General features: G+C 38.8%; 3 protein-coding genes across 5 annotated transcripts in view; 1 reads left to right on the plus strand and 2 right to left on the minus strand.

The window, feature by feature from the left end:
• Positions 1–18,134, minus strand: part of arr (low-density lipoprotein receptor-related protein 6) — a 41,457-nt gene extending 23,323 nt beyond the window's left edge. Inside the window, exons 1-2 of one of the 2 annotated variants that reach the window (XM_068288480.1) lie at positions 17,978–18,134; positions 16,846–17,206 (exon numbers count right to left, since the gene is read on the minus strand). In XM_068288480.1, the coding sequence (XP_068144581.1) occupies positions 16,846–17,080 (235 nt within the window). In that variant the 5' untranslated portion in view covers positions 17,081–17,206; positions 17,978–18,134. Of the gene's footprint in view, positions 1–16,845; positions 17,207–17,958 lie in introns of both variants that reach the window. The other variant, XM_068288481.1, reaches the window with a different exon arrangement.
• Positions 18,135–18,619: 485 nt separating this feature from the next.
• cbc (crowded by cid) lies at positions 18,620–20,173 on the minus strand. 2 transcript variants are annotated; one of them, XM_068288506.1, is made up of 4 exons: positions 20,019–20,173; positions 19,414–19,966; positions 18,853–19,360; positions 18,620–18,793 (listed from the first exon to the last, which is right to left on the minus strand). In XM_068288506.1, the coding sequence occupies exons 1-4, from the start codon at positions 20,115–20,117 to the stop codon at positions 18,676–18,678; spliced, it is 1,278 nt and encodes a 425-aa protein (XP_068144607.1). In that variant the 5' UTR covers positions 20,118–20,173; the 3' UTR covers positions 18,620–18,675. The 2 variants fall into 2 exon arrangements, with proteins under 2 accessions (XP_068144607.1, XP_068144608.1); XM_068288507.1 differs by having other exon boundaries at positions 19,414–19,962; positions 20,019–20,140.
• An 87-nt stretch (positions 20,174–20,260) lies between these two features.
• eIF3c (eukaryotic translation initiation factor 3 subunit c) lies at positions 20,261–23,779 on the plus strand. The gene is made up of 3 exons (XM_068288484.1): positions 20,261–20,366; positions 20,605–20,737; positions 20,807–23,779. Exons 2-3 carry the CDS (start codon positions 20,645–20,647, stop codon positions 23,471–23,473), a joined length of 2,760 nt encoding a protein of 919 aa, XP_068144585.1. The 5' UTR covers positions 20,261–20,366; positions 20,605–20,644; the 3' UTR covers positions 23,474–23,779.
• Positions 23,780–23,999: the final 220 nt, after the last annotated feature.

The following is a 23,999-nucleotide window of genomic DNA, read 5'->3' on the forward strand; positions in this document are numbered from 1 at the left end:
TTGCAAATTGATATTTTATTGCGATTTACATTCTTTTGCCCTTCTTTTTTTTCTTCTTGTAATGGTTCCTTTGCCTTGTGTGTCGCAGAGCATAATTTATAAATGAAAGATTAATTGCTGCCAGACGGCGAGAAGTTAGCCAACACTGATTTTATGTCACTCTATAATGTATAAAATAGAGTCTCGTCTATATACGGTTATCTCCATCATTCTCTTTGCCTCATTCTCATTAGCATTTTCAGCTCTTTACGCTGTCAAACAATACTAATTTTCAGTTAATTTATGATCTGGCAGACATTTTGCATAACAAAATTCAACACCGTGTTGTTGTTGTTGCTTTTTAGTGGTTTACTACATTAGTTTAGCATATAAATGTGCGGAAAAAAAATATCCCCCCAAATCAATGTACCCAATTGAGATGGCTTTTCACATGTGTTACGTATGTGACCCATCTCTAAGAAGCTGTTATCGTCGGACTGTTAAAAGGTCTGTTAACAGCTGCACTTCTCAGTCGTTCTACTAATTGCTTCGGAACAACATCGGACTTCCCTGCTACAACTACGAGGGACTTCTACTACTACTACTACTACTACAGCTACAAGGGATTACTACTACAACTACGAGGGATTGCTACTACCGCGACTACTACTACAGCTACGAGGGACTTCTACTACTGGACTTCTACTTCTACTACTATAACTACAACTACTACATATCCAGATTTCTATATATACATAAGTTTGCACAAACACAAAATTGGCGACGAGGATGGGATAATTCGTCAAACTTATATATGTATATGTCGTGTACAGTTACAATCGACCAAGCGAAAGCGAACAAAGAGACGCCAAAAACCGCATGCGTGCTGGCGCCAAGTTTATTGGAATAAAGAAACGATACTTTTCCAACGCGCGCATTTGCAGACAGACGCGCTACGACTACTGCAATTTGGATTGATGCTCAAACACACACACATACGATCGAATTCAACTACTAATGTCTGATTTGGAATCACATGAGGAAAAGCCCACCAAAGTGAATATTGCTACAGAACGCAAAACAACAAATAAATCAGTGATAATGTCAGGAGTGGGTCAGTTAGAACCATTTGATTTAAATCACCCAAACAAATGGACAACTTACAAGCAGCGTTTTGAGCTGTATCTTCTGGCCAATGACGTTACGGAGGAAGCACGGAAGAAGGCTGCATTGCTTACCCTGGCTGGCGCTCCACTGTTCGAGCTTCTAACGTCATTGGCATCCCCTACTCAGGTGAGTGATTTGAGTTTATCGGAAATATATGAAATACTCAACCAACATTTGTCTCCATGTCAATCGGAAATTGCGGCCTACTACCAATTTCACAAGCGAGACCAACTAATTGATGAATCGGTTGCGAACTACATGGCTGCACTTAGGACTCTCGCTGTCGACTGCAAATTCGGAGCTGCGTTGGATCGCATGTTGCGCGATCGCTTCGTATGTGGAATGAAGGATGAGGGTCTTCAGAAAAGTCTTCTAGCAGAGGCAGATTTAACGATTCAACGCGCGATGGAACGCGCCACATCTAGTGAGGCCGCTGCTCACAGCGCTTGGGCCATGCGAAATACAGCTGAGAGCACTGAGTCGATTCACGAAGTGCAGACTAACGCGATCCGTCCAAGCCGACCCAATCAGCACCACCAGCCATGCGATGGTTGCGGGGGTGCTCACTTGCGGAAACTGTGCCCACATCGGAACACTGTGTGCCATGCCTGTCACCGAGCAGGCCATCTTCAACGAGTCTGCAGGGCTGTAAGAGACCCGGGTCGTAAAGCATTCAACACATCGAGTGGCCATGACTCCTACCGAGGACCACACAAGCAAAAGCCGAATGAAGAATACAGTGTCCACAGCATACTACCGTTGATTTGCCCAAAGGAAATCGTTACAATAATTATAAATAAACGAAAATGCCAATTCGAAGTGGATTCGGGGTCTGCGATCACAATGATAGACGAAGCTACGTTTCGTTACATCTGGCCAACGGATAGACCGAATATCCAAGATTGTGCTCTAGAGTTTACGGATTACCAGAAAAACCGAATTCCAGTTATTGGCATCGTGGATACATCTGTCCAGTACGATAATAAATACATTCCGAATCTTCCACTGGTTGTTACATCAAGCGGTGGATCGAATTTACTTGGACGCAACTGGTTTATGCCCTTAGGCATCAGCATAGAAGGAATACATGCCATTAACGCTAAACTTAGCATCGAGGCAACTCTGGCGAAGTATAAGGATCTGTTTTCGTCTGAATTAGGCCGTTTTCGGGGGCCACCTGTGTCATTACAAATTAATACTGATGCAACACCAGTCCGACTGCCAGCAAGACGCATTCCATTTGCAATTCAAGAATTATATGAAGAAGAATTAGACCGTCTGTGCTCCCAAGGAATCCTAGTACCCATTGAATACTCCGACTGGGCGACTCCTACAGTGCCAGTAATTAAAAAGGATGGTACTATTCGCATATGTGGCGACTACAAGTCTACAATTAATAAAGTGATTAAGCAACACGGCTATCAAATTCCTCCAATGAATTCATTATTAGCATCAGTTGAAGGAGGATCCATATTTGCGAAAATCGACTTGGCTCAGGCGTACCAACAACTAGTGGTAGATGAGCAGTCTGCATTGATGCAAACCATATGTACACACAAAGGTTATTTCAAAGTAACCAGACTACAATTTGGAATTTCTTCAGCCCCGGGCATATTTCAGAGCTGCATCGAACGTATATTGCAGAACGTTTCTGGTGTTTTACCCTACTTCGATGACATAATTGTTATGGGAAAATCAGAGGAAGAGCTAGCGGTGCGTCTTAATGAGGTGCTTTCAAGATTTGATAAGGCCGGACTACGCCTACGCAGAGACAAGTGTCAATTTGGAGTTCCGTCAGTAGAATTTTTGGGATTTAAAATCGATGCACTGGGTATAAGACCGTGTGCCAGTAAGGTCGAAGCTATCAAGTGCGCTCCGGCTCCAAAAGATAAGAAACAATTACAAGCATTCTTGGGACTCATCAATTTTTACCACGCATTCCTGCCACATAAGGCAACCGTTGCAGAACCGCTTCACCGTCTACTGGATAAAAATGCGCCATGGGTGTGGGCCCATAAACACCAAGATGCCTTCATGAATCTAAAAAATCTTGTAACTTCACAAAATGTGCTAATGCATTTCGATGGCAAATTGCCAGTATTGTTAACGTGCGATGCATCTCCGTACGGAATCGGAGCGGTGCTGAGCCACAAACTTCAGGATGGATCAGAGAAGCCTATTGCCTTTTATTCTAGAACTCTCTCCAAGACAGAAAGAAACTACTCGCAAATCGACAGAGAAGCCGTTGGGCTTATATCAGGCGTTAAAAAATTTCACAATTATCTATATGGCCGTTCCTTTACTCTCGTCACAGATCATCGCCCATTGCTCGGAATATTTACAACGGCCAAGGCAACTCCAAATGTAATTTCCACACAGATGCTTCGAAGAGCAATATTCTTGAATGCCTATGACTTTACACTAATTCATAGACCGGGATCAAAAATGGGCAACGCCGACTTCTTAAGCCGATGCCCATTACCACAACAAGGCGAAGGCAACACTACAGAAGAAGTGTTAATGATTGAATGGGCTGGAACACCACTTGTCAGCGCTCAATCTCTAGCATTACAGACTAAGAAGGACGCGCATTTATCAAAGGTTCTGACCTGGGTGTTAAGGGGATGGCCCAATGGAAAAGTTGATCGTTCAGATCAGCTCTACTCGTATTTTTCTCGCCGACATGAGCTTTCAGCAAACAAAGGAATTCTTGTATGGGGCAACCGGTCTGTGATTCCCGAACCATCTAGACCGGCTTTACTTCAAGCGTTGCATGCTTCACACCCGGGGATTGTAAAAATGAAAGCCATGGCTCGAAGCTACTTTTGGTGGCCTAATATTGATGCTGAAATAGAGCTACTTGTGAAACGTTGCAATCCCTGTCAGCAAAACCGAAACGAACAGCCTCATACAACTACACATCATTGGGAATCTGCCAGACAACCTTGGTCACGCCTTCATATAGATTTCGCTGGCCCCTTTAATGGGAATACCTTTTTACTAGTCGTGGATTCATTTTCGAAATGGCTAGAAGTCTCTGTTGTGAAATCTACATCATCTGCTGCTGCTATTAAATTCTTGAGACAGCTTTTTGCAACGCACGGATTACCTGACGAAATAGTGTCAGATAATGGCACTGCATTCACGTCTGAAGAATTCAGGATCTTTATGAAAAACAACGTGATTCGACACATTCGGTCGGCTCCATTTCATCCTGCCACAAATGGGCAAGCCGAGCGCATGGTACAAAGTACCAAGAATTACCTGAAAAAGTTTGATAGAAATCTTAACATAGATCTCGCACTGGCGCGGTATCTTTTTAGCCAACATACTACCCCTCACTCCACGACAAATCGTACCCCTGCAGAACTACTATGTAATCGAGAGCTTAAGTCATATTTCGACAAAATTCAACCCAAGGAAATAACATACGGAAAGGTCTGCGACCTAACAAATGATAAGCAGTTTTCTATTGGTGCTCCGGTTTGGGTCCGTAACTACGCCCCCGGTCCAAATTGGATAGAAGGCGAAATTGTGGACCAGACAGGCCCCATTTCATACAACGTTCGTTTACATGATCGCCGCATTATTAAACGTCACTTCGACCAACTTCGCCATCGGGTTCCGCCTGTCGAAAGTACTCAAGACACGGAATCAATCGAACTACCTGCTGAGGATGCAGTCTCGATATCTGATGATATACCCGACTGTCCTGAATTGTCTGAACCGGCACCATTGTCCCCAGCTCCAGTGACTCCTCGCAGATCGAGTCGGAAAAGACAACCCCCGGAATTCTTTAACCCATCTGGGTGTTAAGGGGTGTTACGTATGTGACCCATCTCTAAGAAGCTGTTATCGTCGGACTGTTAAAAGGTCTGTTAACAGCTGCACTTCTCAGTCGTTCTACTAATTGCTTCGGAACAACATCGGACTTCCCTGCTACAACTACGAGGGACTTCTACTACTACTACTACTACTACAGCTACAAGGGATTACTACTACAACTACGAGGGATTGCTACTACCGCGACTACTACTACAGCTACGAGGGACTTCTACTACTGGACTTCTACTTCTACTACTATAACTACAACTACTACATATCCAGATTTCTATATATACATAAGTTTGCACAAACACAAAAACATGCAAATAAAATAAAGAGTTTCGGCCACAAAATGTGTTGCCTTTTTTTGTTTGGTTTTCTATGCTCCATTCAACTGTTAAAGCTTTTGCCTTTGTTTTTAATTATTGTTGTTGTATATTTTTTTTTTTTGCCTGTTTTCAGCTTGTTACCCTGCCCCTTTTATTTTATTTTATTTATACAAATTCTTTACGCTCTTTTTGTTAAGCCAGCAGCAGCGGCCTCATGTGTGTGTGTGTGTATACAAACGAGCTTTGGCCATAAAATAACTTGGCCCGAGGCGTAACTAAGAAGAAGGCAAAAAAAAAAAAAACACCAAGGCAGTAGCGTAGTCTATGCGGGGGATCGCAAGACCATGTAGACAAAATACATATGTATGTATTTATGTATGTGTCGGGGTAAAGTAAATCAGGTAGCCAAGAACCAACAAACTAAAAAAGGACAAACAAAAAAGAAAACCCAGTGCAAACATTAAAAATGGGAAAAAAGGATGGAGAGGAAAAGATTTAGGTAAAAGACACAAAAAAGGCGAACCATTAGATACCTGGTACTTGGTATCTTACTGAACTTGAACAAAACTATTTTTACTATGAAAACTTGTATAAATTATACACAAATTACCATATTTATATGGTGTATATATCATACTCTTAGTACCAAACTTCAATAGTTAAACCGTAATTTCAGTATTTTAGAAAACACATTAAGTACTTGACAATTTAAAGAATTGGTTCTTAAAGCTAATCATATTTTAATACAACTTTTTTGGCAGAAGATCCCAAGAAAAACTATAGTCTTATACTAAGCTTAAGTTTAAGATAAAATAAATTAGCTGAAACGCTTTTAAGTTTAAAGTGACATTCCTAAACTATACTAGACAATTCCATCAATTGCATATTACCTTTCAACACTCTTAGGTCAATGGGTATAATCGTCTTCTTCATTTTCTGTGTGGGGCTCGTTAAGAGCATGGAGAAGTGTCTGTCGATAAGTTTGGACCTTAATCTCTTCGATAATGATTATGTTTGCATTGTTTTCGTGAGTTTCGTCTCGTTGCCGAGTTGCTTTGTTTTTAAACGAAACAGAAATCTTTGGGGGTGAGGGGACGAAGGTTTTATTTTTTTGTGTAATCGGAGCTTATAATGAAGTTGTGTATGTGGTGTGAGATTACTTGGCAATATACGCATTTTGTTTCATTTCGTTTATTTTATTTTATTTGGCTTTTTTTTTTTTTTTGGTGTTCTATGGACCTTTTCTCCTCCTCATATATCAGCATAATGAAGTTTGACATTAATGGCGCAAAACGCAACAGGTTATTTACTGTTAGTCTTTTATATTTAAATCGATTCCAAAACGTGTTTTGTTTCAAAGATCTTTGGCTTGACACCTTTTTATGCATATTAAACATTTGGAGACGACGACAACGGCGAAACGATATTCTACGGCTATTTTGGTTATGATGAGGAAGGTGCTGCAAAAGGTGTTATAAGCAGAAATTTATCATGACTTTTAGCCAGTGTTGGTTAGATATGTATAAACGTAAACGGAAACTTGTGGGAAGCTGTAACATGGGGCAAACAACAAAAACAAAAATGACTAAATAAGCTGTTGACTGACTAACTGAATGAATGACTGTGAATAGGTTTGCTGAAAGCTCAAGCATGAATGCAAAATTAGTCAAGCGCGCAATTGCATTTTACCATGAAGGTGAAACGTTGTGAGTGTCTGACAGATGCAGAATGTGTTTATGTATTTGTGTGTGTGTGTGTATGTGCTGCACGCAGAGGAAGGCAATTCAATTTCAATATGTGGCAGTTTATAACAATTGCAACAAGATGGTTCCTCTGGCATTTCCATATATGTATGTATGAGTATGTTGTTCTTGTATCATCCATCATCAACTGGCCTACCACACAAGGTGAAATCAAGTCAAAACAGACGAAAAGTTACACTAAGCAACAAGAATTTTAACTTGCAATTTCCCATATGTAATAAATATTTCCAATTTGTCACGGTAATTGAATTAGTTAAGGCCGTTTAACCGTTTACTCTAGTTTAATGTTGGCAATAATTTGTCATGGGAATGTTACTGACTATGACAACTAGTTCAGTTCCTTATCATTAGAGTTTAATGTTTTTAGTTTTTTAAGTTATACAGAAATTTGTTTTTAATTTGGGTATGTTCTTTAGGGATTTATTGAAGAAACGATAACTATTAAGGCTCTGTTTAGAAGATTTGGAATTTATCCTTCAGCTAAAAATGTTTAAATGCAGTTGTTATCGATTATCATCGTTTATCGGCGATCTAATAATGGATCTTTGTCGATTTACATCTCTAAAGTACATGTTGCTCAGTGTGAACCACATACAAGTTATTACGCATACCAAAAAATAATGGAAATTTTTTCTGCAAATTGTTGAAAATTACTGAAAAGGCATGTCGAATAGCAATACGAATGAGGATAAAGTAAGAAATACATATATACATATGTATACATATGTATGTATGTACACATATTTATACATTTGTATTGATGGTATGCCAATGATGATTGTTCATAGTTAAATTATATACGGGATGATGCAGGTCTCAACACATTTACACACATATGTATGATGAGTAAATGTCATTATTATTATGATGCCACAATAACAGAAAATGTTAATTACATTATATCTTAACATACACATACATACAAGAATGCAATTGCATGGGAAATGGAAAGATAGAACGAATATAAAGATTTGAAACGGATGCTGCTGTTGGCAATTCTTTCTTCTTGTTTGCTGTTAATTAGCATCAAAAGCGGCAAACAGTTAGAGCAAGATAGTACGACTGAGAAAGAGTGGAAAAGAGATGGCAAAAGAAATTATAAACAAGCCACAATTTGTATATCAACACATTAATGAATGATTTGTTGTTGCTGCTTTGGCTAATTTTCGATTAGAGCGGGACGAAGAGAAGTTGAGAAGGGGCTATGTATGGTAACTATTACAAATGCGCCTATTGATAGATTTACAAACACACACACACATGCAGAGAGGGGGTGTGAGAGGTAGAGAGAGAGAGGGAACGAGAATGATAGATGGTTAAAGGGGGAATATGGAAGACGCTTCAATGATTTGTTTGTGCGTGCATTGCTCTGCCTCCAACTCCTCCAGCAGCCCACACCACAAAAGATTTGGATACATACATACATATGTATTTGTGCATGTGGGAGAGGAGCCATAGGGGAAAATAATATTACATAGACGTTCTGTTAAGAAGGGTAATAATAAAGATACATAACTCAACTAACTGTTATAGATTTTAATACAGATTAAGGGTCAACTTACTAAATTTTTAAAAACAAAGGTCAGTATTAATAATAGGTTCCTTGAGGCTTTACTCCTTCACTAAGGTTCTCTTCTAAAGATGGAGGGGCTGTTAACCCCTTTTTTATATCCCCTTTAAATTCGGAGCTCTTTCAACATGTGTGCTTGCCGCTCTTTATAATCATGGGTCTTTGGAGAGGGAATGTTTACTTATTGCCATTTTGCTTACTTTTGCGTTGGCGTTGCAATTCAATTCAATTGCACTTGCATTTTCAATTTTTATAATTTACATTTTCAGTTTTTCAAATTCAAATTTATAACTTTATATGCCAAAATGGTGGAAAAAGTTATCGAAAACAAGAATAGGGCTCGATCTGTGTTGGTCAGGGCTTCAGTCTGCCCTGCCTATCGAAGATCATTAAAAATAATCAGTCGAGAAGGAAATCAAGTTGAAAGTGATAAATTATTGTTTTGTGGTTTCTTTTTTGTCGGATTCTTTGCCTTCAACTAATGATGTTTTGTTTGATGATGTTTTTTTTTTTGTTTGTTTCGATGTTTTCAAATTGTTGTGGTTAGTAGACGAATTTTACAAAGTTTGGTTCGTTTTTTTTTTTTTTGTTCAAGAGAGTAAGAGGTTTTAGAAAATCCATAAATATTAATAAAAGAGGCCTTTTTCAAAAATTTATGTGTCGAAGCTCGAAAAGTTAATTAAAAAATCAGCAAGGGTATTTTTCGGGCTTCTCACAAATCATTCAAAATGTCACTAAATTATAGAGACAAGAATTCTTCTCCATGGGGAGACTCGAATCGATCGATCTTTTATTTTGTGTTGGTGTCCCCCCTTCTTCGATTCGACAAATTAGTATGCACAACAGGTTAAGTAAAAAAAAATTGACAAACGCCAGTCGGAGGCGAAGTCGAAGAGAAATAGAAGGCATATAGAAAAAAAATATATGTGTATACTAAAAAGCCATAAATTAAACACAAATTGGATTTTTTTTTGTTGTTCTTTTCAAGGATCATCATTATTATGTTGGCAAAACTAGCTGCAAATTAATGTTTCCTTTCTCTGTGTGTGTCCCTCTATCGCCCTCTCTCTTTCTCTCTACCCAACTCTATCTCTCTTGTCAGGTATTAGATAACACAAAGTTTAGCAAAAAAGTAACCTGAAACTTGCACCATATGGTGCTTTGGTGGCAAAGGCAGGGAGAAAAGATCTTTTAGATCAAAAATAAACCTCAGAACAACAACAACAACAACAACCACGCAGAACAATTACAAGAAACCAAAAACGAGTGGAAGAAAAACAACAACAATGAAGAAAAAGCCAAAACAAGCCCCAAAAAAAAAGAAACATACATACATAGGTATATATCCATTGTGTCTGTATGTGTGTTTGCGTGCGGGGATGCGAGGAGGTAGGCATGCTGGGCCTGGGTCTGGCTGGCCTCTAGATGACCGACCAAACGACCGACCGGCTTCGAAACAAGTCTTTTTGGGCCCAAAAGGGTCGGCTGCTGCTGCTGCTCTCTTAACGATGTGCATGTTTATGCGCTGCGTTGACGTTACCGTCGACGTTGCAAGCAACGCACGAACGCGCAGACATTTAAAGTAGTGGAGGAGATGGAAAAAAACAACAACAATAAGAAGAGGCTATAGCACCAGCAGCTCCAGTCAAAAAGGCAGACAAATCAAGAATAGAGGTAAACGGCAAAGAAGCAAAGAGGGGAAAGGTAGAAAGGGAGAAGGGGGCGATGAGGCAAGAGCTTGTTAGCAATGAAGAAACGACATGAGTAGCGCCCAGGCTTAAGATGCTGTCTTCTTAGAGATGAGTGCGTGAGCCTGAAGACAGTATTTCCAGTTCCTTAAGTGATCAATAAAAAGATTGTGTGGTATATAGATTTAGTTATTTTTTATACCATACAAAACAAAATTTTTATCTACCTTGATCTGTTATAGGTAAATACTTTAATAAAATCAAAAACAATTTCAATAAATTTACTAAACTTATCTTAAATATTAAATCTAGTTAAATAATGCCTATCATTCAGGACTGCTTAAGGCTCCTCTCAACATCTTCTCTTTATTTGCAATCTGTTCAGAAATAGAATTTATATTTCATTAACATTTCAAGAAGATACTATAGTTTTATACAAGTCCAACTACATGTGATTAAATTATTTTTAAATAAATTGTTATCTTATTATTTCAAACGCAAAAAGGAAAGCAGGTTGACTATATACATAGCTATTTCAAGAACTACCATATTCTCGAGTAAAAATATAATTATATATTAAATACCAACTTGATTCACAGTGAATATAATTATTTAAAACAAAATTTTGATTTATGTTGTATAACCATGTCTATCTCTTTGGCATAGTAATATCTACCAGTGCTGGATGTGGGGTATGTATTAATCCAAAAAGATTAGAAGATTAATTTTAAAAACGATTCGCAATGATAAAGGTTTTTCCGAATTCTTTAAACGAACATTTTTGGTCTATATGCTTATTTTGACTATTTTCTAACCGGATCCAAAAAGGTTAAAATTTTATAGAATTCATTATGAAACCATATTTGACATACACATACATACATATGTAATTCCAATGGATGGTTAATAAATATATCGAAAATCGATTTAGAAACCCATCACATCTCTAATATCCCGCACTTTCCTGGATATGTTGGTGCTTTTTCCTTCTTTTTGGTTTTGTTTTTGTTTCTCGTCCAGTTCGTTAGCCAACAGCTAAGTTAAGTGGCCCAAAACACACACTAACACACACACGCAAACACACTTTCATACATGGCAGGGTAATTCAGGAACAGGGTTGCCAGCGCGCGCCCATAAATATGCAAATTATATAGAAATTTAATTACCTGCTGACATGTTTTGAGATCTTAAAAAAAAAATGGCAAAAGCAACGATTTGGTGTAAATTATAATAATAGTGTTGATCAACACACACACACACCACGAATGCAGGAAATTGTGTGATTTCGCTTTAGCTTAACCATAAAATTTAATCACTTCTTCAATTCTAAAATGGATTTTCAAACCTGTTCAAAATGCGATCATATCGACAGCAGGTTAAATATTGCTTGCCGTTGTCTATTCTATATCTTGTAATGATTTGATTTTGGTAGTTCAGTAGTTTTACCTTATCTTTAACTCTATCAGTAAAAAGTACAAACACTAAAGATTTTTATTGCTAAAGTTAATATTTTTCAATGAACCTTTTATTTTCTCTTTATTTGCATGTTAGTTAGGAAGAATTAAATACTTTCCAACACTAAAGCATTAACTTGTTAACCCCAAAAGCGTAAAGGAGATGAGGAGAAGAAGATAAGTAAGGAAGCCAACGAGACAAGACAAGTGAATGGCTGACTTGGTTCTGCCTGGTCGTTGTTGTTGCCGCCTATCGTTATTTCCTTTTGGCAATTAACATTTGTGAAACATACGTAATTACAAGATTACGATAAGTGATAACCTCCAGGAAGAAAGAGATACAGAGAGGGAGAGAGAGAGAGAGATGGTCTCTTGGCACTTGTTGTTGTTGCTGTCGTTATATTTGCATAAAACCGAGTTATTTCTCTCTCTCTTTCTCCGGGTGCACGCCGATTTGCTGGCAATTCCTAAACCAATTACTCTCCACTCACACACACACACTTATAGTAGAGGTCAGTGATAGGCTTTTGCCCATTACCAGCACCCACACAAATCAGTGGGCAAAACAGGAGGAGGATGCATGATGATGTGGCAGCAGCTGCTGTTGCTGCTGCAGTTGAAACCAAATTGCATGCGGTTTCTGTGCTGCAACAGTAAATACAAACATACAGCCACACACCCACACCCACATCCACACCCAAACCCACACACAGTTGCACTAGCACAACATTATTGTTTAAATTGTAAAGTGATACAACGCATTTCGTGTATATAGTCACAGGCGTTCGGGGTCATGCAGGGGCGGAGTTGTTGGCTGTTGGCTGTGTGCCACAGAATGATTAGCTTAGTTAAAGCAAAATTGTATTTGCCATCCCGAATGTGCGGGGTTTAGTTTAGGGTTTAACAGTATTTTGGTATTTGCTGTGGCTGTTTAAAGCTTAAATCAATACAATTTCTAGTGTTGTTTAATGCTATTTGCATTTGCCTTTGCAAATAAGTTAACTTCTTCTAAAATCTAGTTAGTCGCATGCCATTTAAGACAGTTTTAATTGTAACTAATATATAAATGAGAGCTAATAATTATTATAACTAATCTTAAGGTCTTAATGAAGGTATCTTTAATTAACAAATTTTTAACATTTTAACCGTTCTGTTTAGTATTATACTTGTTAATTCTCTTAATTACTGTTTTAAGTGCTTTACAGTGACCAAAATATGTTCAGTTCTCATAAAATGCAAATTTTTCAGAATTCTGCTCTACTAAACCTCTTTCTGCTCTTAATTACTGTTTAATTCAAGCTTTAAAGCGTATTATTCTTTAATTTTCTTTTACTATTGTTTTAAAGAAGCAATGTCACTGGCTCACAAAGTGAGTAGACGCCCGCCAACCAACCAAATGAAATCAAAATCAATGTCAACAACAGTGAAAAGTGGAAAATACCCTCCAGGGGTAAGAGGTAAGAGAGAAATGGCGTCAAAAAGCGCCTTTGAAGTGCGGCGTTTTACTACTAAACTGACGTATACTACGCGCGGCATAGTAAATAGAAGCAAAAAGTAAATAGCGCAAAGCGCTAACAGTAAAAAGGACTCCCCTACACACACACACACACGATGTCAGTAGCTTCCCCACCGTCTACTGCTGCAAAAAGGACAAGGCTTAAAAGCGGGAGAGATGCCAAAAGAGAGGAAGAGAAAAAAACACTTTGTGCGCGCGTCAAAGTGTTAAAGAAAGTAAGCAGCACATACACACTCACACAGCGAGAAAGTGGCGAAAGGAGAGAGCTAGAAGAGACAGGAGTAGCTGTAGTTGGTGCATCGTTTTTTTTGTATCCTCTAGGGTCATATTAAAGTCGCTTAATTGCATGTTACATTTAAAAGTAAGCAGTTAAGATCCTGTATCTATATAAAACTGATTTTAAATTATTCTTAAATGGTGACAATGGTAAAAACTTTTCATTAATAATGACCCCAGCGACAAAAGAAGTTGCATTGATGGTGACCCCGACGACAAAAAAAAACTAACCTCATTCCAAGTAGTATTTTCTAATGAAAGTAGGGTAAAGTAGGGTATCTATCTGTCGTGACATAACCCTCACAAGGCATACAAAAAAAATTTTTCCCTATGCGTTGTGTACATTTTTGATGCCCTTTTTTCGGTAGGAAGTTCCGCTTCCTCTTTAACCTCCTCCCTGCCGCATCGCTTTGCTTTGCTTTGTCGACAAATTGAAGTTTTTCGTTGGTATTTTCCTTTAGTTTTTTTTTTTTTCGTCGTTTATTTTCTTCATTTCTTTGCCTTGGCACTTGCTTTGTGGATCCTGGCTGTGGATGTTGCTGCTGATGATGATGCCTCAGTGCATGCTAGAGGACTAGCCAAAAAGCCCAAGGCTTATCTTTTGACCAAACACTCAACTTTAGAAGAGGAAAAAAGCAGAAGAGGAGCCAAGCGGAGCGGAGCATGGGTGTGGAAGTGAGCTTAACAAGGGTTCCACTCGTCTTTGTCCATTTTCCACATTAACTTGACCAAGTTTTTGCTTTGTGCATGGCTTATTATAGACTACGCCTCCTTCTCTATATATGGTTCAGATGCTTTTTCTGGTGGTTTAACGGGGTTCTCTTTGAGAGGAAGAAAAAGAGAGGATTTGAGGGTACTCTTTGTGCATTTTCAAATATGCTTGGCGTGTCCTGTGCAATTATCAGCAGGCCAGAGGACACTATTATAACTACTAAATTATTTGCTAGGCGGCACTTTTCAATCCCTTTTTCTCTATTTTTTATTTCATCTTTTTTCAGCTCATTAGCGGTGCAACTAAGTGACGAAGCGAAGTAGATGGTGCGTTGTGATGCGGTGGGTGGAATGGATGGTTTTGGTGGGTTGGTATGGCAGCTAAATTATGCGCAGTGCAATCAAGTTGAGTGCGTACTACAGTCTAAATAAGTAGTTGCTGTCGTTATAAAAGCTTCGTTGAGAAATTGTCAGGCGAAAAGGGTCTTTGACAAGGAACACAAAGAGAATGAAATGGTGGGTGGGGGTGGAGTGGGAGCGGGTGGCAGCAGGTGATGAAGGGGAAGCACAAAAGTGCAGCCTTAAACCACAAAAAACAACAACAAACAAATGCTTTGAGCAACCAAACAAAGACCCAAACGATTGACTCTTTTTACCCATTGTACTGTTACTCGCTTTATACAACAATTCTAACTTTGACTGTAAAAGTATATGTGTGTAATGTGTGTGTTAATCAACTTCAACTCAACCCTTTGACATCAATCACAAACTGTCATTAAATAAATATCGATTTCTTTTCAATACATTGTAATTGCTAAAACTATCAACGGATAATCGATATTTCCTTTTGGTTAAGACTGTATTTAAAGTGGAATTACTTGGTTGGAGTGGTCAACAACATTTTTGTGGTTTTTAGATTTTTTTATCTTTGACTTAAAAATTTATTTGAATTCCGGTTATATTTGCAAGGCTTTCAATACATGACATTATATAATTTTCCTCTACTGAGCTACTTTTTGTCATCTTTGCTAATAAAACTGTTCCAACTACATATAAGGCTTAAACATTTTCAGATCATAAGTACATTTTGCTAAAAATGGTTTGATAAGATTTAAAGCACGATTTCAAGAAGTTTGAACAGAGTACAATAATTTTAAAAATGTTCAGAAAGTTAGTCTGCTGATGATAGAACTTGGTAGTTCTTGAAATAGCTATACAGACAACCTGCTCACCTTTTTGTGTGTTACCTTTGAAATAATCTTCTTTTGTAAGATTGACCTCGAGCCGGTTTAATATCAATTTAAATTTCAATAGGTCGCAATCTCTAACCAGATAACACTAACGGAAGGCACGCCGTTATTTTGGAATTTTATTCCAAAAAAAAAAAAAAACCCTTTTTCTTCCTTGTACCATTACAATATACCGTGTATAAAAAGAAACAGGTCTTGAATTTAGTTTGTTAAGGGCGAAGCTCTTACACTAATATTTCATAGCGCCTAAGGGTAATGCACAAAAGGTGGTCTTCGGTATTGTAGGCTTCGCCAGCTTTTTTCGCTTCATTTAGTTGGCAATGTAATTCCCAACTAGTTTTAGCGTTGAGGACATGGTATGGCTATTGCAATTCTGGAGTTCTTTAGCAAAGTCTGCTGATGATAGAACTTGGTAGTTCTTGAAATAGCTATACAGACAACCTGCTCACCTTTTTGTGTGTTACCTTTGAAATAATCTTCTTTTGTAAGATTGACCTCGAGCCGGTTTAAATTCAATTTAATGTTCAAAAAGTTGAAAACATTAATTATAAAATAATAAATAATTCGAAAATTTTTATGATTGATTTTGAATGTTTAGGAAAGTAACACCACTAGAAATACCTAACAGAACCACTGAGAAAGACAATTCGAACGACCAAAATACATATGTATGCACATAGAAGTATAATCTGTAATTAACTTTGCCAATTTAAGGGGTTATACTTGTCTGTAAGGACGCTAATCAATCGGCCCAAGCCAATATAAAGACTTAAAGCAAAGTGTCTTTAATAGTTAGTCTTAATGTAGACATCTTTAGGATGCAATATAAGTATTGGTTTTGACCGTTTTTGATCAGTATTGCCAAATCCTTTGTCGCTCTGACTTTACCACATATTGTTCACGAAAAATATACTTTTTCACAATTATAAAAATAAAAACAAATTATCAAATGAGACTTTATGACAAACAAAATGTGTATGTATAAATTTAAATCTTGTTTGTTAAATTTAGCCGAATTATCCGCCTAAAAGACACAATTCTTACTACTAATTAAAATTAATCGATTTACTTTAATTTTGACGTACAAAACACATTACAATTTTACTTATGTATGTAACGCTCTTTTGTCAAATTCTATGTACATAAAACTTGTCTTGATGTGTAAGATAAAGAAATACGAAAACGATAGTCGATAAGGTAAAGGCTAAATGGTTTAGAAGACCTTTTTTTCTAATTCTAGTAGTATTTGATTTTTGCTTACAATTAGATAAGTACATAGTATATGTGTAGATAAGATCTTTGTTTTTGTTTACTTACCATTTTTATATTGCCAACTATGTGAAATGTTGAAAGACAATAACAATAGGAGGCAAATCACAAATTTGTTCCATCCTTCTGTTGCTCCTCCTCCTCCCGTTATCCTTCGCCGATAATGTTTGCAGTTAAAATTATAGTTTGCACTTGTTTTCTGGTTACTTCTTGTAATTTGGCACAATTGTTGTAGTTCTTGATTATTATAAACTATACGTTTTGTATATGGCTCGAAAGCCATTTTCTTTTTTCACACTTTGCAACGATGCAACGACATTTGTTTAATAATTTTTAGTTTCAACCAATTTTTTCTTTTCTTTTACGTTGTTTTTTTATTTTTTTATTGGAATTTCAGGCACAAAATCTACTGTTGAGAGAGAGAAAGAGACGAAGAGAAATAGTGAGAATACCGTAATTTTGTTTGTTCTTTTGGGAGTTTCAAATATTTTGCAGCTTAGTGTTGTTTATTCTCTTAGATGACAAATTGTTGCTGTTGTTGTTATTGTTGTAAAGTAGCGAGCGATAAGCAGTAATTGCGCCACTGCCTCACCCTCCCTCTGCCACCACCCACTGAGGGCGGTGAGCCTACTTAATTGAAAAATTGTCAGAAGGCGATAAGAGTTATAGTAATTAATTTCCTTTACTTTTTTTTTTTTTTTTTTTGGCGCAACAAGCCGGCAAAACTAAGCGCGAGAGAGAGAGAGTTATGACCCTAATTCTGTGCGTTGTTTGCTAGAGTGAGAGAGAGTGTAAAAGTGTTGCTTTTTCCCAAAAGAAAATTTTAACAAAAATCAAAACAAAATGCAGCCCAGGCCCAAAAAAACGGAAGAAACACACAAAACATCTTTCAGGCAGGCCATCAATTTGATGAGAAGGCACAGACTGAGAGAGAGGGTGGGAGACGTAAAAGCAAAGAATGGAGGAGAATACCCGAAAAAACTCATGTGTTGTTTTGTTTTTAGAACATTTTTACACACACCGACACACACACAAAGCAAGACGTAGCATAAACACGTACACATTTACACCACCAACAGCAACAGAAGCAACAACAACACCAACACAAAACAAGATATTTATGTATTAAAGTTTATCACTTGTCCTATCATTATTAATTACATATAAATTAAATGCGTACACGCTCTTTGTTATGCTATTGTAATAAACGTATGCGCGAGGCCATTTTGTTTGATTTTCGCTTGGTGTTTTGTAAATAATATAATCTCGATTTTCTTTTCTCCACACTCATACACGCGCGACCGCACACTTCGAAAACAAAAACAACAGTAAAAAAAAATTTCGCCGCCAATTCGCTCGTGCCGTCAAAAATGTACTATTCGCCGTAATAATTGCCCATTCGCCGTAACTTTTTGCCCTCTCGCTGTAATCTTTAATATCGATACATCGATTCTTTTCATAGACACCAAAAATATCGATACATCGATTTTTTCATAGACACCAAAAAAATCGATGTTGCTAACGTCAACGTTTTTGTTTGTAGATTGCAACATCGTGAATAATATTTAAAACAATTTTTTCACTTTGAAGTAGTTTAAGGATATTGAAATAAGAAACTTATCGTTTTTTTTCATGCGAACTTTTTTTTTTTAATATTTCGATACAAAAATCGATACATCGATCAGGGACCCATACAAAATATCGATATAGGTGAACATCGATATTTTTCCAGCACTAAAAATTTAAGGCGAACGCAATAGATGCAGGGCTGCCAACTTGTTTTGTTTTAATTGCGGAAAAAGTTTGAATTGAAGACAGCGAATTAATTTAAAAATATATTTTTTTTAGATAAAGATAAATTAAACATAAAACTTTTTACTAAGCATGATTGTCCATAAATTGCAGCTCCGACCATAGAAGTAGGGCATTTGGCGGCAAAGGTCTGGGTTGTGGGGATAACAACATGACCGCCTGCCTTTCCATATCGACATTTGTACTAAAAATAAATTTAATTTAAAAACATTCAAAAATTTCTAAAAAGTTTCTTTTACTTACACACAACAAAAGCCTGCAACATTTGTGCCGATGACGTCGTCATCTGTGTTCTCAGCAAAACTTAAGGCCAGAATATGATGCAGCAACGAATGGGTGGGAGTAACTGATACCACTTTGGTTTTATTATCCTCCGCCTTCATGCCAATGGGCATGCAAGAGTCGGGCAAAGGAGGTGCACCAATTTTATATAAACGCAGATCCTGAAACTTTACCTCAAAGGAGAATGGATAAAAGGGGGCACGTATATTGCCGTAGAAGTACTCTTTGATACGCTGATCTCGGGACTCATGCCGCAGCTCCTTGCTGCGTTCCACCACTCCGCCACTTTTGGGCAGCAGCACCACATGAACATTGTGTGGAACATCCCGCAGTAATTCGTTATACAAACGTTCCTGATCCAAAACAAATATAGCTTTAGCGCCATAAGCACGAGCGGCATGCAACAAATGGGCGTAGCCTGATCCCTTCACCCAGCCGCAGGTATTCACAATGATTCCAGAGCTGTGAGCTTAAGATAATATGATACGGTTAAAGATTGGATAAGATATCTTGCTCACTTACTTCTTTTATTTCCGCTTAGCGAATTAAGAGTAACCTCTGCCATTTTTGACACAACCGCATTGTAAAGGACACTATTCCCACTTGGAGACTTGTGACCAAAGTGATATACCAAGGGTGCTGTTTTGGGGAAACCCTCCTCAATGCTGGCTGGTCGTTCAATCAGAATTGTGGCCACATTTCCTGGAATAGCTATGGCTCCCTGTCCCACATCAATATCAGCATAGAGCGGCCTTCTACCAACCCTAACTGCATAATTGAGAAGAATCCGGCAGAGTGTACTTTTGCCAACATCCATAGGGCCCACCACCATAGCGACAGGTCCACGAGTGTCCTTCTCCTCTGCTTCCTGGCGAAATTGCTCCAGTGCTGCATGACAATTCACATACTGAACCATTGGTGTCTCCTTGGACACGTAGCAGACATCCATTTTGCCCTGAACATGAAGCACACATCCCTGGTAGGTAAAAATGGCCACCTTGGCCCCCATGCCAAATTCATATTTCTTTTTCTTCACCAATTCTGTACCAAATAACTCTGCAAAGCCATTAACTAACTGCAAATTAAAAAAGTAATGACAATTGTGACAACTACTTCCTTTGACTTACTGTGACTAAAACTTTGACATCTTTTTGCTCGATTTCGAAGCGGAGCTCTGAATCAGATTCTAATGTGTAATCACGTCCTTGGCTGTTTTCCTCTGACATTTTGTTTATAAAATAAATTTGCACAAGTGAACACCACAAGAAAACGTAAACAATGATTTAGTATTGACTAACGTGTTTTGCAACTCAATCTCATTTTGAGCCAACAGACAGTTAAATGTTAAGTTAACAGACACTCGCCGACTGTCTTGACTTTGACAACACTGACATTTTTTGATGTTACACAACACCGTTCTTTTCAGATGTTGCCTTGCATATAAAACATCGTTCCTTTTTTGCAGTTTAATAATAGTAAGTATTATTTGCAAACATTTGAATGTGAAACAACACTAGTGAAATAACACATGCGGCCTTTAAGTTGAATTCAATTAATTAACTCAGTAGCGACTCAACGAAATTGAATTAAAGTTTGTGAAATTTTTCGCCATGTTGGCCGCTTTCAAACATAACCTCAAACGAAATCAAAAAAATTTAATGCCCAAACGAATGTGAACATGTCATCATATATTTAATACTGTAACAATTTCAGTTTGCAAACAAACCGGAAACTCTAACAACAATAAAAAACAATGTCTCGTTTCTTTGCCAACGGTTCCGACTCGGAATCCGAGTCCAGTGAGGAGGAGGTTCAGGCGCCCAATTTCAATAAAGCCACCGCCTTTGTGAGTAACCAAAATCCATTCCTTCCAAGTAGCAGTCACTAATCTCTTAAATCTCTCTTTTACTTGTAGCAATTCAGCGACGATGAGGAGGAAGTGAAACGTGTCGTGCGCTCCACTAAGGAAAAACGTTATGAGAATCTAACGGCTATCATTAAGGCCATAAGGAACCACAAGAAGATTAGGGATATCTCAAATACTTTGACAAGTTTTGAAGATTTGACCAAGGCGTATCAGAAGGCATTGCCAGTCATTTCCAAGGAGGAGAATGGTATCACGCCCCGTTTCTATATTCGCTGCCTGGCCGAATTGGAGGACTTCATCAATGAGGTGTGGGAGGATCGCGATGGACGGAAGAATTTGTCCAAGAACAATGCCAAATCTCTGGGCACACTGCGTCAAAAGGTTCGCAAGTACATCAAAGATTTTGAAGATGATTTGTCGCGTTTCCGTGAGAATCCCCAGGAGGAAAGCGAAAATGAGGATGAGGAGGCTGCCGCCCATGACAGTGATGGTGGTCTGGATGCTGGATCGGATGTAGATAAACGTGAACCAACTGTAGCTGCAACGAAATTGGCCAAATTGGTGCCCAGTAAATTGCCAGTAGCAGATGATGAGGATTCCGATGAATCCATCGATTGGGATCCCGATACGGAATCAGAAACTGAATCATCCGAGGATGAAAATCAATATCAAAATATGCGTGAACGTTTCTTGAAGCGTTCCACTGAAAAGGATGACAAGGACGATGACAAACGTAAGGACAAGCGTAAGGAGCAAAAGGTCAAGTTACGTAAGCGTGCCGAAGATGAAGATGGCGAGGGCTGGGAAACGGTGGTCAAGGGACACGTTGTGGAGAAACCCAAAATGTTCGAAAAGGATGCGGAAATAGATATTCCTTTGGTGCTTGCCAAGCTCCTGGAGATTATGTCTGCCCGCGGCAAGAAACGTACAGATCGTCGTCTGCAAATTGATTTGCTTTTCGAGCTTCGTGACATCTCGGATCAACATGAACTGGGCGTCCCGATCTCTGTAAAGATTCACTTCAATATTATTTCGGCCATTTTTGATTATAATCAAAAAATTTCGGAACCAATGAAGTTGGAGCATTGGGCTCTACTTTTAGAGGTCATGCAGAGCATGATGAAACTACTTCTAGCCAACCCTGATATTCAATTGAGTGAATCCGTGGCCGAGGAACATGAGGAATATAATGCTACGCCATATCTCATACGTGGATGTCCTTTGGCTGCTGTCGAGAGATTGGATGATGAGTTCACCAAGTTGTTGAAGGAATGCGATCCGCATTCCAATGACTATGTGTCCCGCTTGAAGGATGAGGTGAATGTGGTCAAGACCATTGAACTGGTCCTCCAATATTTCGAGGTGAATGGCTCCAATAATGAGAGATGCCGCATCTATTTGCGTAAGGTTGAACATTTGTACTACAAATTCGATCCGGAAGTGTTTAAGAAGAAGCGCGGAGATATTCCCAATACCACGCAAACATCAGTGGATATAATGGATCGTTTGTGCAAGTTCATTTATGCCAAGGATGATACCGATCGCATACGTACCCGGGCCATTCTGACTCATATCTATCATCATGCAATGCATGATAATTGGTTCCAGGCACGTGACTTGATCCTTATGTCCCATCTGCAGGATAATATCGATGCGGCAGATCCCTCAACAAGAATTCTCTACAACCGCATGATGGCCAATTTGGGATTGTGCGCCTTCCGTCAGGAGAACGTTAAGGATGCCCATCATTGTCTGGTCGATTTGATGGTCACTGGCAAGGCCAAGGAACTGCTGGCCCAGGGGCTGTTACCTCAACGTCAACACGAGCGCAGTGCCGAACAGGAGAAAATCGAGAAACAACGTCAAATGCCATTCCACATGCACATCAATTTGGAGCTGCTCGAGTGCGTCTATCTGGTGTCAGCCATGCTTCTGGAAATCCCGTATATAGCAGCCCATGAATTTGATGCACGTCGTCGCATGATTAGTAAGACCTTCTATCAGCAACTGCGTTCCTCCGAGCGTCAATCCCTCGTGGGTCCCCCCGAATCTATGCGCGAGCATGTGGTGGCCGCCGCCAAGGCTATGCGTTGTGGTAACTGGCAGGCTTGTGCCAATTTTATTGTCAACAAGAAGATGAACACCAAGGTGTGGGATCTTTTCTATGAATCGGATCGTGTCCGCGACATGCTGGTCAAGTTCATCAAGGAGGAATCGCTGCGCACCTATCTGTTCACCTACTCCAATGTCTATACGTCGATTAGCATCCCATCGCTTGCTGAGATGTATGAGTTGCCTGTGCAGAAGGTTCATTCTATTATCAGCAAAATGATTATCAACGAGGAGCTTATGGCCAGTCTGGATGATCCCTCCGAGACTGTGGTTATGCATCGTTCGGAACCTTCACGCCTACAGGCTCTGGCTATGCAATTTGTCGATAAGGTCACCAATCTGGTGGATGTCAATGAGAAGGTCTTCGACATGAAGCAGGGCAACTTCTTCCAGCGCGGCAATATGGGCAATCGTGGTGATCGTGGCTACAATCGTAACCAGAATAACCAGGGCGGAAATTGGGGTGGCCAGCGTCGCGATAACCGCAATCAGCGCAATCGCAACCAGCGCGGACATCACAAGAACCAGCAGAACCAGAATCAGCAACAACAGCAGCAGCATCAGCGCGAACAACAACAAGTCCAGACCATCGACGAGGAGTAGACACCACCACCACTGCCAGAGAACGCCATCGCCTCCATTCCACAAAGCTCCCCACGATCTGAGCAGGAAAATTGGATTGGAAGAAAATGTCCCTGTCATGGCCCTATCTTGATCTTGACTGTCACAAGACCTCCGATTCGAATGCTATTTGGATCGGAGGTCAAGCTCAAGACAAAATTGTTGTTAGTCTACCGTATTTAAAAAATAATTCAAAAACATTTTCACATTTTGTATCAACACTTGTAAAAGATAGAAAAAAGATAACGAGAAGAACAAACTCCCAAGAAAAGAAAAACAAACTCGAAATTCTGAAGTTTTATTTGATATATACATATTAAACAATTCCAAAGGATTAAATCTGTAATTAACCGAATTTATTTGAATTTCGATAATAGAAACTGCAAACTGTCGATAACCAACAAACCGATTCATATTTCAATGTGACAATCGGTTATCGTTAAGTTACCTTTACGGCGAGAGGGCAAAAATTTGCGGCAAAAAACTGCGGCGAGAGGGCAAAAACTTA

This window comes from Drosophila tropicalis, unplaced genomic scaffold (genome assembly GCF_018151085.1).
Source record: "Drosophila tropicalis isolate 14030-0801.00 unplaced genomic scaffold, ASM1815108v1 contig_593, whole genome shotgun sequence".
Lineage (NCBI taxonomy): Eukaryota > Metazoa > Arthropoda > Insecta > Diptera > Drosophilidae > Drosophila > Drosophila tropicalis.

Bases quoted from the DNA above. Each gene is read 5' to 3' on its own strand.
- cbc (XM_068288506.1), bottom strand. From the start codon at position 20,117: ATGTCAGAGGAAAACAGCCAAGGACGTGATTACACATTAGAATCTGAT. The intron at 19,361-19,413 runs GTAAGTGAGCAA...TATTATCTTAAG, and splicing joins GCTAAGCGGAAATAAAAGAA to CTCACAGCTCTGGAATCATT. The intron at 18,794-18,852 runs GTAAGTAAAAGA...ATTTATTTTTAG, and splicing joins GTTGCAGGCTTTTGTTGTGT to TACAAATGTCGATATGGAAA.
- eIF3c (XM_068288484.1), top strand. From the start codon at position 20,645: ATGTCTCGTTTCTTTGCCAACGGTTCCGACTCGGAATCCGAGTCCAGT. The intron at 20,738-20,806 runs GTGAGTAACCAA...TTTTACTTGTAG, and splicing joins TCAATAAAGCCACCGCCTTT to CAATTCAGCGACGATGAGGA.